The sequence below is a fragment of the Heterodontus francisci genome, chromosome 7 (assembly GCF_036365525.1).
Source record: "Heterodontus francisci isolate sHetFra1 chromosome 7, sHetFra1.hap1, whole genome shotgun sequence".
NCBI classification, from domain to species: Eukaryota; Metazoa; Chordata; class Chondrichthyes; order Heterodontiformes; family Heterodontidae; genus Heterodontus; species Heterodontus francisci.
Window position 1 is genome coordinate 115,948,853 of NC_090377.1, and position 14,410 is coordinate 115,963,262.

General features: G+C 49.7%; 1 protein-coding gene across 1 annotated transcript in view; it reads right to left on the minus strand.

Moving 5' to 3' along the window:
• The window catches only part of cdk15 (cyclin-dependent kinase 15), a 66,052-nt gene extending 52,048 nt beyond the window's left edge, over positions 1 to 14,004 (minus strand). Inside the window, exons 1-5 of the mRNA XM_068035968.1 lie at positions 13,797 to 14,004; positions 8,586 to 8,617; positions 6,439 to 6,588; positions 3,738 to 3,832; positions 1,152 to 1,231 (exon numbers count right to left, since the gene is read on the minus strand). Coding sequence (XP_067892069.1) covers positions 1,152 to 1,231; positions 3,738 to 3,832; positions 6,439 to 6,588; positions 8,586 to 8,617; positions 13,797 to 13,842 — 403 coding nt within the window. The 5' untranslated portion in view covers positions 13,843 to 14,004. The remainder of the gene's footprint in view (positions 1 to 1,151; positions 1,232 to 3,737; positions 3,833 to 6,438; positions 6,589 to 8,585; positions 8,618 to 13,796) is intronic.
• Between the last annotated feature and the right edge of the window lie 406 nt (positions 14,005 to 14,410).

The following is a 14,410-nucleotide window of genomic DNA, read 5'->3' on the forward strand; positions in this document are numbered from 1 at the left end:
ACCTCCCCATCAATTCACAGTGACCCACCTCCTCATCAAATCACAGTGACCCACCTCCCCATCAATTCACAGTGACCCACCTCCTCATCAAATCACAGTGACCCACCTCCTCATCAAATCATAGTGACCCACCTCCTCATCAAATCACAGTGACCCACCTCTCCATCAAATCACAGTGACCCACCTCCCCATCAATTCACAGTGACCCACCTCCCCATCAAATCACAGTGACCCACCTCCTCATCAATTCACAGTGACCCACCTCCTCATCAAATCATAGTGACCCACCTCCTCATCAAATCTCAGTGACCCACCTCCTCATTAAATCACAGTGACCCACCTCCTCATAAAATCATAGTGACCCACCTCCTCATCAAATCATAGTGACCCACCTCCTCATCAAATCATAGTGACCCACCTCCTCATCAAACTGATTTACAGTATGTATACACCACACCCTCCCTCCTTACCCTCATTGGAGTGATTTACCGCATGTATACACCAAACGCTCCCTCTGTACCCTCACTGGAGTGACCTCTGGTATAGATACACTGCACGCTCACTCTGTACCATACCTCACTGGATTACGGTATATATACCACACCCTCACTCTGTACCATCCCCCACTGGATTACGGTATATATACCACACCCTCACTCTACCATTCCCCACTGGAGTACGGTATATATACCACACCCTCACACTGTACCATCCTCCACTGGAGTACGGTATATATACCACACCCTCACTTTGTTCCATCCCTCACTGGATTACGGTATATATACCACACCCTCACTCTGTACCATCCCCCACTGGAGTATAGTATATATACCGCACCCTCACTCTGTACCATCCCCCACTGGATTACGGTATATATACCACACCCTCACTCTGTACCATCCCCCACTGGATTACAGTATATATACCACACCCTCACTCTACCATTCCCCACTGGAGTACGGTATATATACCACACCCTCACTCTGTACCATCCTCCATTGGAGTATGGTATATATAACATACCCTCACTCTGTACCATTCCTCACTGGAGTGAAATACAGTGCATACATCACACCCTCACTCTGTACTATACCCCACTTGAGTGATTTACGGTATTATAAATATAAAACACACCCTTACTCTGTACCTACCTTCACGAATTGCTGTAAAAGGAACACCTTCTTCTTCCTGCATCTTAATCACCTTCAAGGCAACAAGGTTGCCATTTATCCTGTGCAGAGTGAGACGCTGGTTAACACCAGTGATATTAATACTCACACTTATACAGTCTCTGATCCCATCTCTCTGAAATATCCCAGAGCATTTGCCATCATTTGAGGTGTAGTGATAGTTGTGTGGGGAATTAGGACCATCTTTCAGGAGCAGTGTCAGTCGGGATTTCCAGTTAATTTGGTGATGCTTCGGGGAGAAATCCCAGCTCTTTTTGAATAGTGCTGTGGGATCTAATAGCTGAATGGATGGCCGAGGAATTAAATCTGCAGTTTCGATAGAGTTAATAAGATGAACCTGACTCCATTGTGGGTAGGTCAAAAGCAAAGGACACAGATTTAAGGTAATTGGCAAAATGGGTGCAAAGAGCAAGCTGACCAGTGCAAAGCAGAAACTACTGGCCTTGGAATCTATCAAATGAGATAAATTTAGTGATGATTCAGAAAAGCACAGGTTAATCAAAGACAGACAGCACAGATTTGTTAAAGCTTAGTTGCATTTGAAATATTTAATAGAGTTTATTTTGAAGCAATTGTTGGAAGGAAAGATCGACGGAAAATGTAGAGGAGAAAATGGATGATGGATATAATGGTCTGGATGCAGTTGACCAATGCGGAATGTGTAAGGGCCGCACAGCACAGACAGAGCTGGAGATCCATGATAGTCAACCTTCTGGGAAGAAGATGACACCAATGGACGAACAAGTTTTGAAGCGGTGTCATTGAGTAGGGAAAGGGAATGAAGTGGATGTGGAGTTGCAGACAGAAAGAACATGTACAAACATTGCACCTGTTTCAGCTAAACAAAATAAGTGACAGCCCTTCGCTGGTTCATTCCTCAGGGCAATGCCTTGACCAATCAGAGTCAAGGTTTAAATTTCAAACACAGCTTGGCAGTTAACTGTCAGTCACCATAAACTGGTACATTCTCCATGGCAACGCCTCTACCACTTGCCAACCAATCAGCACTCTCTTCTCATACAGTATAAATTTGTTGTTTTCCCTTACTTTGGTATTCTTGTGCATTATCCTAATGAGTGCAAGACGAAAAGCTTCGACAAAATGTCTCTATTTTCAGCAATACTGGATGTGGAGTGTCTGAATTTTCAAAAAGCATTTGATAAGGTGACCCACAAGAGGCTCAGCCAAAGAATTCAAGTGTTTAGTGTAAGAGGAAATGTAGCAACATGGATAGAGAGTTGGCAGACTGACAGGAGTCACAGTTAGGATGAATAGTATTACTGAGATTGGGCTTGTGTTGAGAATGGAATATCCCAGGGTCAGTGCTAGACACACTCCAGTTCTCAGTGGCATCGATGATTTGGTCTTGGACACAGAGAGAACAATCTAAAACTTAGCTGATGACACACAGGGTTTGGTATGCAGTCAGCAGGAGTGCGAAAGATCTCAGGAAGGTAAGCAGGTTTGCAGAATAGGCAGAGAGGGGGGAAAATCCAGTTTAATGTGGACAGGTGAGAGATAATACATTTTTGGAGGGAAAACAGGGAATGGGAGTGAACACTGAATGAAAAGACAGTGAAGTGTTTGGATGAATGGAGCCCATGGGGTCCAAATACACAATTCCCGGAAGTTTGAGTTTCTTTGGCCTCCTTGTCTCGAGAGACAATGGGTAAGCGCCTGGAGGTGGTCAGTGGTGTGTGGAGCAGCGCCTGGAGTGGCTATAAAGGCCAATTCTAGAGTGACAGACTCTTCCATAGGTACTGCAGAAAAATTTGTTTGTCGGGGCTGTTACACAGTTGGCTCTCTCCTTGCGCCTCTGTCTTTTTTCCTGACAACTGCTAAGTCTCTTCGACTCGCCACACTTTAGCCCCACCTTTATGGCTGGGGAGATAAAAGGGTCAATTTGGGGTTCTACAAATAGGGGCATTTTAAGACAGTTTTTGGTGCCCCTTTGTAGAAAGAACATTAAAGTGAGAGACAGCTTACAGCATACATTCACTAGGATGATGCCAGGGATGGGAAACTATAGTAAAGAGAAGAGTCTGGAAATCATGGGACTGTTTCCACGGGAGCAGAGAAAGCTAAGAGGAGATTTAATGAGGGACCGATTTGGAGTCCTGGGAGCTACAAGTAAAGGAGTGATCTGACCGCCACACCCTTTCCCTGACCCCTGACCCCCATCATTCCCCTGTCCTGCCCCCATCACTCCCACCACTTCCACAACCACTCCCCCACCCTGACCCCTGACCCCACCTTACTCCTCCCTGACTCCTGACCCCATCACTCCCCCTCCCGGACTCCTGAGCCCATCACTCCCCCTCTCTTCCCCCGACCCCATCATACCCCCTCCCTGTAACTGCTCCTTCCCTTTTTCCCTCCTTCAGGAAATTGGAGATAATAGTTTGTTGAGATTGATGGACGCCATGTTGGTTATTATCCACGCTCCCCCCACCTCCCCCCCCCCCCCCAACCCCAATGGATCTCAAAGGTTTTCAGTGCTGTGGGACCAGCCCTTACTGGGGTCAAAGGAGGGTAAAAATAACTAACCTGCTGATCCCCTTGTACACTGTGGAGTAGGATCCTTCCCCCAGTTTCTCCAGGTTTAGGTAGGAGGCTGCTGTCCCAAATCGTAGACCCCTTCGCTGAAATAAAGAAACTAATATTACAATTTCCTTTGATGGAAGACTTGCATTTCTTTAGGGCCTTTCATGACCTCAGGACGTCCCAAAGTGTTTTACAGCCAAAGAAATACTTGTGAAGTGTAATCCCTGTTGTAATGTAGGAAATGTGACAGCCAATTTGCACACAGCAAGCTTCCACAAACAGCAATAGGATAATGACCAGATAATCTGTTTTAGTGATGTTGTTAGAGGGGTAAATGTTGCCAAGGACACTGGGGAGAACTCCCCTGCTCTTCTGAGAGGGCAGATGGTGCCTCCATTTAATGGACCATTGAAAAGAGGGCATTTCAGCACTGCATTGGAGTGCAGCCTTGAGTTTTGTGCTGACGTCTATAAAGTGGGACTTGAACCCACAACCTCCTGCTTCAGAGATGAGAGTGTTACCCACTGAGCCATGGCTGACACTGTTCAACCTATGGATAGGGCTAGAGGGGGCTGTGAATTTGGGGGAAGGGGTAGGGGCGGCACAGTGGTTAGCACCGCAGCCTCACAGCAACCCAGGTTCGGTACTGCCTGTGCAGAGTTTGCAAGTTCTCCCTGTGACCGACTGGGTTTCCTCCGGGTGCTCCAGTTTCCTCACACATGCCAAAAACAAAACTGGCCATTGCAAAAATTGCCCCGAGTGTAGGTAAGTGGTAGGAGAATTGAGGGAAGGTGGGAATGTGAGAGGGAAAATGGGATTAATGTAGGATTAGTATAAATGGGTGGTTGATGGTGAGAGCAGACTCGGTGGGCCAAAGGGCCTGTTTCAGTGCTGTATCTCTCCAGGAGGCTGTAAGTTTGGGGGTATAGGCTAGAGGGGGCTGTGAATTTGAGGGGTAAAGGCTAGAGGGAGCTGTGAGTTTGGGGGTAAAGGCTAGAGGGGGCTGTGAGTTTAGGGGTAAAGGCTAGAGGGGGCTGTGAGTTTGGGGGGTAAAGGCTAGAGGGAGCTGTGAGTTTGGGGGGTAAAGGTTAGAGGGGTCTGTGAGTTTGGGGGGTAAAGGCTAGAGGGGGCTGTGAATTTGAGGGTAAAGGCGAGAGGGGGCTGTGAGTTTGGGGGTAAAGGCTAGAGGGGGCTGTGAATTTGAGGGTAAAGGCTAGAGGAGGCTGTGAGTTTGGGGGGTAAAGGCTAGAGGGAGCTGTGAGTTTGAGGGTAAAGGCTAGAGGGAGCTGTGAGTTTGGGGGTAAAGGTTAGAGGGGTCTGTGAGTTTGGGGGGTAAAGGCTAGAGGGGGCTGTGAATTTGAGGGTAAAGGTTAGAGGGGGCTGTGAGTTTGGGGGGTAAAGGCTAGAGGGAGCTGTGAATTTGAGGGTAAAGGCTAGAGGGGGCTGTGAGTTTGGAGGGTAAAGACTAGAGGGAGCTTTGAGTTTCAGGGTAAAGGCTAGAGGGGGCTGTGAATTTGAGGGTAAAGGCTAGAGGGGGCTGTGACTTTGTGGGGTAAAGGCCAAAGGCAGCTTTGAGTTTCAGGGTAAAGGCTAGAGGGAGCTGTGAGTTTGGGGGTAAAGGCTAGAGGGGGCTGTGAGTTTCAGGGTAAAGGCTAGAAGGGGCTGTGAGTTTCAGGGTAAAGGTTAGAGGGGGCTGTGAGTTTGGGGGAAGATGTAGAGGGGGCTGTGAATTTGGAGGTAAAGGTTAGAGGGGGCTGTGAGTTTGGGAGAAGATGTAGAGGGGGCTGTGAATTTGGGGGTAAAGGTTAGAGGGGGCTGTGAGTTTGGGGGAAGATGTAGAGGGGGCTGTGAATTTGGGGGTAACGGTTAGACAGGGCTGTGAGTTTCAGGGTAAAGGTTAGAGGGGGCTGTGAGTTTGGGGAAAGATGTAGAGGGGGCTGTGAGTTTGGGGGTAAAGGTTAGAGGGGGCTGTGAGTTTGGGGGAAGATGTAGAGGGGGCTGTGAATTTGGGGGTAACGGTTAGACAGGGCTGTGAGTTTCAGGGTAAAGGTTAGAGGGGGCTGTGAGTTTGGGGAAAGATGTAGAGGGGGCTGTGAGTTTGGGGGTAAAGGTTAGAGGGGGCTGTGAGTTTGGGAGAAGATGTAGAGGGGGCTGTGAATTTGGGGAAAGATGTAGAGGGGGCTGTGAATTTGGGGGTAACGGTTAGACAGGGCTGTGAGTTTCAGGGTAAAGGTTAGAGGGGGCTGTGAGTTTGGGGAAAGATGTAGAGGGGGCTGTGAATTTGGGGGTAACGGTTAGACAGGGCTGTGAGTTTCAGGGTAAAGGTTAGAGGGGGCTGTGAGTTTGGGGGAAGATGTAGAGGGGGCTGTGAGTTTGGGGGTAAAGGTTAGTGAGGGCTGTGAGTTTGGGGGAAGATGTAGAGGGGGCTGTGAGTTTGGGGGTAAAGTTTAGAGAGGGCTGTGAGTTTCAGGGTAACAGCTAGAGGGAGATGCAAGTTTGGAGGAAGGGCTAGAGGGGGCTGTGCATTTGGGGATAATGGCTAGTATGGGCTGTGAGTTTGGGGATAATGGCTCGAGGGGGCTGTCAGGGATATATCATAACATAAAAGACATCCCAGTTTAAGTGGAGTGTTGGACTTGGGGAGGAAGTAGCCTGTTATACAGATGGGGGCTGTTGTACGGAGATTATTGTTGATGCAGCATACCCATTGGTGACCCTGGGTGTAGTTCTTGCACCCTATCGGAATGCTGTTGCTGCGGTTCCTGTGCCCGGTGGGTTTGCGGGCCTGCAGTGTGTGGTAGAGACGGGGCTCACAGACGAATGGACTTCTCGGCGACTCAGCAGCCTCAGTCAGCTGGAAAAAGAGAAAACAGCGTTCGTATCGAGACAGTGCCAGGATGTACGCCGAATAATCACCATCGCTGTGATAAAGCCCGTCTCAAACAGACCACTAAACTCCGCCCTGACCATCTACAACATCACGTGATCTCCAGTGACACTCACAACTTTCTCACCCTGACAGCTTGGCTCACTTGGTATCACTCTCCCCTGAGTCAGAAAGTCCTGGGTTTAAGCCCCACTCTAGGGACTATAGCGCATCATCTAGGTGGACATGGTGGCGGGGGGGGCGGGGGGGGTGGATTATCTTGGCTCCCCTAGTGAAGGGAGGCCTGTATTTAGGGGCAGGGTTAACCCAATTCCTAGAGTGTGAAACAGGCCTGTTATTAGGAGTAGTGTTATCCCAGCTCTATTACTGTGAGTAGGGCCATTGCAAGTTCCTCCTACCACTCCCATGTTGGCTACTGTTGAAGTGAGTAGCAACGACTCGTGCTGTTAACAAACAATTAAAACAATCAGTCCCTGTCCAGACCCTCCCAACAGGAACCTATCCCTTTACAGTGCACAACTTCCTGTTTATGGGGACATCCTGACGCATGTATTGTGGACATTCATCAACTGTGGGGAAACAGGTAATAACTCAAAACAAACACAGCGAAAAGTCACCAAATCCAGTCTGAATGTAGGCATAATTCCCAAGAAAGGCATTAGGTGACAGTGGTTTAAACTGAAGATTTTAAATGTAAGCCAATATTTCTTGTGATTCTGAATTTTGCTTTTAGTTCTCGAGCTCCCTGAGGCTGTGACTCCTCTTTGTTGCTCATTCTCTACGTTCAGACGTCCTTCCTGAACAGTTGGAGTTTCTGCCACACTCCCACCTCAGCCCTCAAGCTGCCCTGAACTGGTCATCACCACACTCTCTTGAAGCTAAGGCCACACACACCTCTCACACTTAAGAGACTCCGAGGAACATTTTACATAGAATTAATCAGAATGCACAGCTCAGGAACAGGCCATTCGGCCCAACCAGTTCATGCTGGCGTTTATGCTTCACCACACACTCTTCCCATCCTTCCTCATCTAACTCTCTCAGCAGGACCCTCTACTCCTTTCTCCCTCATATGCTTCTCTAGCTTCCCCTTTAATGCATCAATATGATTCGCCTCAACTACTCATTCTCAGTCTTTTTATTACCCTTGTTTAGTGGAAAGCCCTCAGCTGACAGGCCGGAATTACCTCAACAGAATTTTCCCCTCCATTCCGGATGTTCCCTAGCTTGGACTCAGGTCCCGCACAGCAGCAGATTCCTCCCCATGTTCTCCACTGCGACATTCTGCCTGAATGTACAGGCCCCTTCCAGATTAGACCTCAGACACCACTGCTCAATCACAGGGCCACAGTCTCATGACTCTTTACAACAAGGCCCTTTCTTGTCAGCATGCAGACAACTCCAAAACAGAACAAGCACACAGTTTGCTGGATCAATCCCAGCATTTTCCAGACCTGGGAGCCCGTCAGGATGAGCGAACATAAAAATTCCACATTTTGCTCAACCCAGATCCAGGCAAGGTAACAAACAGGAGAGGGGCTGTGAATGGGGAAAGGGAGAGAGACAGAGCAGCAAGGGGAAAGCCAGAGTGGGGAAGGGTACTGGGATCACTGCTAGAGCCCAGGGGGAGGGGCTGGAGAATGGGGGAGGAGCCAGCATCTAGGGGAGAAATAGAGCCCAGTGGGTGGAGGCCCAAAGCCGGGCTCCAGAAACGGTCTAAGAAGGGAAGAGACACTGTCCAGGGAGGGGCCTGTTCTTCCCCCTCCACCTGCACCTCCCTCTCCCACCCACCAAGCTCCTGCTCACCTGTCCAGCACCCTCAAACTCCCTATCTGCTCTAGAGATGGACAATAAAGGCTGGCCTTGCTGGTGCCATCCACAACCTGGGAACAGATAGAAAAACAGTTCCGGGGGGGTGCGGGGGGGAATCAATCCCACTATCAGTGACCAGCACAACCTTTTACCTCTTTGTATCCAGGATGTCGGTGTGTCAGACCTGTTAAGAATAAATAACAAGAGTGAGTATTCTGACGAGTTATCAAATATAGTCGATGATGAGGAGAACAAAGAAAAGCAGAAATTAGAAATAAGAGCAGAAAATGCTAGAAATTCGTTGCACATCCCTCAACAACTGGAGAAGAGGCCAACGATTTTAACAACAATTTGTATTTATATAACTCCTTTAATGTAATAAAACGCCCCAGGGTGTTTCACAGGAGCGTTATGAAGCAAAACTCAACACTGAGCCTCATAAGGAGATATTAGGGCAGATTGCCAAAAGCTTGGTCAAACAGGTTTTAAGGAGCATCTTAAAGGAGGAGAGCGAGGTAGAGGCCAGAACTTTACATTGGGTCGAAGGCCCCGCCCACCAGTCAAAAAGTTGGGGGCGAGCCCACCTCCACTGGGCCTGGAAGTCATGCAGTCATTTTACGTGGCCCAGGCCCTTAATTGGCCCCGGGCGGGACTTCCACCCCTCTGCGACAGGAAGTCCCACCTCCAAGAGCTGGCGGTCAATCAGCCCCAACAGTGCCACTGGGAGTGGTGGCCAGTGCTGGGACTGCACCCAGCAAGAAGGGGGCAATGGACGTCGGCCTCTATAAAGGTGAGTGGAATTTTGGGCCTCGATGGGGACAATCGGCTGGGACCCGGCAAGGATGGCGGGGATCGTTCAGGAGGGCAGGGGAGAGCTGCTCCAGTGGAGGCAGCTTGTCCCGCTTGGGCGGGGGGGGGGCGCTCTGTGGGACAGAGGGTTCCCAAGCAGGAGGGCATCCCCCTCGGGCCCGCAAGATATTACTGGGCAGCCTCCACAGCTGACGAGTGCCCGGCCGCCGCTGGTAATATATCAGCGGCGGTGGGAGGAGGCTCTTAAGTGGCAAGTAATTGGCCACTTAATTGGGCTTTAATTGGCCTGAGGCAGGCGGGTCGTTTGCCACCTGCCCTGCCGTCTGTAAAATTGCACTGGGGGCGTGAAGGCGATGGGAACGGTATCCACCACCCCACCCCCCCCCACCCCACACACAATTTTATGTCCCACCCATCTCCAGCCCGCTCCTGCGGGGTGGAGTAAAATTCCAGCCAGAGAGGCAGAGAGGTTTAGGGAGGTAATTCTAGAGCTTAGGGTCCAGGCAACTAAAGGCACGGCCGCCAATGGTGCAGTGATTAAAATCGGAGTGTCACAAGAGGCCAGAATTAAAGGAGTGCGGATATCCCAGAGGGTCGTGGGGCTGGAGGAGATTACAGAGATAGGGAGGGGCGAGGCCATGGAGGGATTTTGAAAACAAGGATGAGAATTTTCAAATGGAGGCTTTGCTTGACCGGAAGCCAATGTAGGTCAGTGAGCACAGGGGTGATAGAGGAACAAGACTTGTTGCAAGTAGCGACCCAGGCAGCAGACATTTGGACGGCCTGAAGTTTATGGAGGACAGAATGTGGGGGACCAGCCAGGAGTGCACTGGAATGGTCAAGTGGTAACAATAGCATAAATGAGGGTTTCAACAGCAGGTGAGCTGCTGAAGTTGAGTGATGTTATGCAGGTGGAAATAGGCTGTCTTAGTGATGGCATGGAAATGTGGTTGGACGATCATCTCAGGGTCAGATATGACACCAAGATTGTGAACAATCTGATTCAGTCTCAGACAGTGGCCAGGGAAACTCATAGCCTTATGGAATGGTTAAAGCATAGAAGGACGCCATTCGGCCCTCGTGTCCATGCCGGCTCTCTACAAGAACATGCTGGTCCCACTCTCTAAGCCCTTTTCTCGTAACCCTGCAAATTTTTTCCTCTTCAGGTGCTTATCCAATTCCCTTTTGAAAGTCACAATTGAATCTGCCTCCAGCACACTTTCAGGCAGTGCATTCCAGAGGGATGGAGTGGGTAGCTAGGGAATAGAGATTGGACCGCGACCGAACACGATGAATTCAGTCTTTCCAATATTTAAATGGAGGAAACTTCTGCTTGTCCAGTACAGGATGTTGGATAGGCAGTCTGATAATTTAGCAGCAGTGGAGGAGTCGACAGAGGGTTTGGTGAGGGAGAGCTGAGTGTTGCCAGTGTACATGTCAATACTAACACTGGGCTCCAATTGGTGTGTCAACTCTCCCATTGAAGCCCACACCTGGTAGATTATTTCATCAATTTGAGTAAAACGTTTCTCCCAGATATTTAATTTAAATTTTCTTTTGATTAATGGATGTTTCTCCAGTCTGCTTACGCTTCCTTGGTTTAACTTACAGGATTATTCTAAGCTCCCTTCTCTCTCCAGGTCGAAACATTGATCTCCCTCCGAGGGTCTCGACCTGAGCCCTTGCCTCCTGCCTTGGAGGCTGAACTTCTCTAAGCCTCCACTGCCCATCCCCCTTTACAGCGGGATCAGCATTGTAGCTTTGCACTCCCTCTGATGTCTGTAAATGCTTTTTATGGAGCAGTGCCCAGGATAGCCAACAGTAAGTGAGATCAGTAGGAAAACTCCAGCATCACTCGTGGAGTCAGAAATCCTGCTGTTCTGGCTGTTTCTCCCAACTACTTGGCTTTTCATCCATGCCTGGTCTAGAAAGGGATTACCACAGAGCTGATCTTTAATTCACTGACTCTTGGTAGTTAACCACTCGAAGCAATGAAGTATTCCCATTCCCTTTCCTAAACCCAAAGGATGGCCCCTTTAAGCGTGAAGTAAATACACATTCATCCTGTGAAAGGCAAGGTTTGCTATGGCAACCCTTTTAGTTTCCATAGCAATCCTCCTTGCTCTGCTGCAGGACATTTTCATTCCAAACCTCTTTAAACTGGGAGAAAACGATCTTGTTTGTTTGTGGGAGTCCCGTGACCCAGGACACAGAGTGATCAGCGTCTGAAAAAGCTGTCTGAATCATTGAAACCTTGATCAATCCCAGCAATGTACGGTGGCCTCAGTGGCTCAGCTGGGAAAGGCGATTCCCCCAGACTTGATCCAAAGCCTGTCCCATGTTAACTAACTGTCTGCCACTCAGGGATGGATTTTCCTGCTTCCCCTGGACCCCCATCCCCCACTCCCAGAAGATCCAGGCAGTGATCCAGTGAGGCCGCCACGGCATTGCCTGAATGGGCCAAAGGCCCCCTTAAAGGTTCCACAGGACCCCCAAGGACTGAGCCAAGTCATCCTCACTGGAGTCTGAGGCCTTGCACAGATTATAGCACATTGGAGGATGCCTGGGCCTCACCAAGGCTCTCGGTTGTGAGCACTGCAGCTCTGGAAGAACATATAGGCCTTAGAGGGGCTGCTGCACCAACTCACCAGAATGATACTGGGACTAAAAGGGTTAAGTTATGAGGGCAGGTTGTACAGATTAGCCCTGTGTTCCCTTGAGTACAGAGGATTGAGGGGTAATTGAATTGAGGGGTTTAGGATAATTAAAGGAGTTGATAGGGTGGATAGAGAGAAACTATTTCCTCTGGTGGGGGAGTCCAGAACAAGGGGCAGGCTGTTCAGGGGTCATGTCAGGAAGCACTTCTTCACACAAAGGGTAGTGGAAATCTGGGATTCACACACCCGCCCAAGAAGCTGTTGAGGCTGGGGGTTAATTAACAATTTCAAAACTGAGATGAATTGATTTTGCTAGGCGTGGATAGTAGGGGATCTGGAACCAAAGTGGGTAAATGGAGTTAAGATACAGATCACCCATGATCTCATTGAATGGTGGATCAGGCCCGAGGGGCTGAATGGCCTCCTCCTGTTCCTTTGGCCCTCCCAGTGCCACGCCCTGTCTTGGCCAGTTACCTGCTGATTATAACATGCTCAGTTGGTGGTGCCCTGGGCCTCACTGTACTCAGCTCCCTCAATCAGCTGAGTGCTGCTGAGTCTCGGGTATTAAACCCAAACAGCAACATGAACTGACCCCAGCGAGGCAACAAGTCGCATCTTTACCACACAAAACTCCTCCTGCAGCCCTCCTTAAATTTAATATCAACTTCCTTTCTGTTCTCCTCACCCACTGACCCCTACCTCCACCCTCGATCTCCTCTCCCACAGTTTCTCATTCATTCTCTGGATATGAGCGTCACTGGCAAGGCTAGCATTTATTACTCATCCCCAGTTGCCCTGAGAAAGTGGTGGTCAGTTGCCTTCTTCTGGAAGTGATAACAACAGCTTTGATGTGACTGAGTGGCTTCCTGCTCATTTCACGGGCAGTCAAGAGTTAACCATATTAGCATGGGACTGGAGTCACATATAAACCAGACTGGGTAAGGATGGCAGATTCCCTTCCCTATAGGACATCAAGGTGGGTTATAATGATGATCCAATTTGGATTATTAGTCCCATAGCCATAGCCATTATTACATAGCCACTACACCGCCGTACCCGCTGTTGGTATATTCTTCCCAACACCCTTAACACCAACACCCCCCCCCCCCCCCACCTCCCCCCTCCCCACCCCCCATCACTCCAACTGTTCCCCTGCTGGAATATTCTCCTCTGTTCTCCTCTGCTGCTGGGACATTCTCTCCCAGGTGCCTCACTCAAGAGGTCATCTGCGAGAGTGAGTCGAGAAACTCGGTGTCAGCAGCTAACCTGGCCCTGTCTTCATATGACGTCCATGTACACACAGACAGATACACAGACACACAGGCACACAGCCACTTACACACACAGACACACACACAGACATGCATACACAAACAGGCACAGAGACACACATGTACACAAACACAGACAATCCATAAGGGGATTAGGGATATAGTTCAGGGGCTAGAATCTCCACAGGGAATTAAGGGATAGAGATCCGGAACAGGAATCGCAGAAGATGTGGGGAAAGAGAACAGCGGCAGGAATCCTGGACTGTGCATCTCCGTTCCACGCCAGGCTGAGCTATCAGAGCTGCGTCTCTGGATTGACAATGCTTTGGTCCTTGCTCCACTGATTCCCCTTCACTGTGGAAAGCCCCCTCCCTCTATAACCCCTAAACTGGACAACATCAACCTGCTCTCCTCTCCATGAGAGAGGAAAAGAACCATCTGTCCTTGACCTCGAAGGGTTAACAGCGATCTGTGAATATAGCCAGTGCTGGTAGTTTCAGTGCTGGAACAGCCCAAGGAAGGTCGCAAGAAGCAAACCTGCGGTTTCAATAGAAGGGCCCTAGCGCGGACAGAGACTGAGTGAGATATCGTGGGGCTCTGGGCAGTCTGCGTGTTCATTGCTCACCTAACCGGGTTAGTGTCTCTGCTGCAGCCTGCCTCAGGGTCTTCATTCCGGACACGCTGCTTCGGTGGTGGTGGAGTGACTCGGCACAAACCAGCACAGCATCCCAGCGCACCAGCAGCCACAGATGGCAGCCTCAGCCCGGCTCGCTGTGTCAGTGTAAACGCTGCACAGAGCCGAGCCTGCAGGCTCAGTGTGTGCTCGCAATAACTATCCCAGGCACATGACTGAATGCAGCTCTCCTCACAATCAACACAGCAGCAACAGCACACACAGTGATCCCAGCACAGAGAAACTGATCCCAGCACACACACTGATCCCAGTACACAGAGAAACTGGTCCCAGCACACAGAGAATCTGATCCCAGCACACACTGATCCCAGCACACAGGGAAACTGATCCCAGCACAGAGAAACTGATCCCAGCACACAGAGACACTGATCCCAGCAGACATACTAAACTGAACAGAGAAATTGATCCCAGCACACACACTGATCCCAGCACACAGAGAAACTGATCCCAGCACAGACACTGATCTCAGCAGACACACTAAACTGAACACACAGAGAAACTGATCCCAGCACACACACTGATCCCAGCACACAGAGAAACTGTTC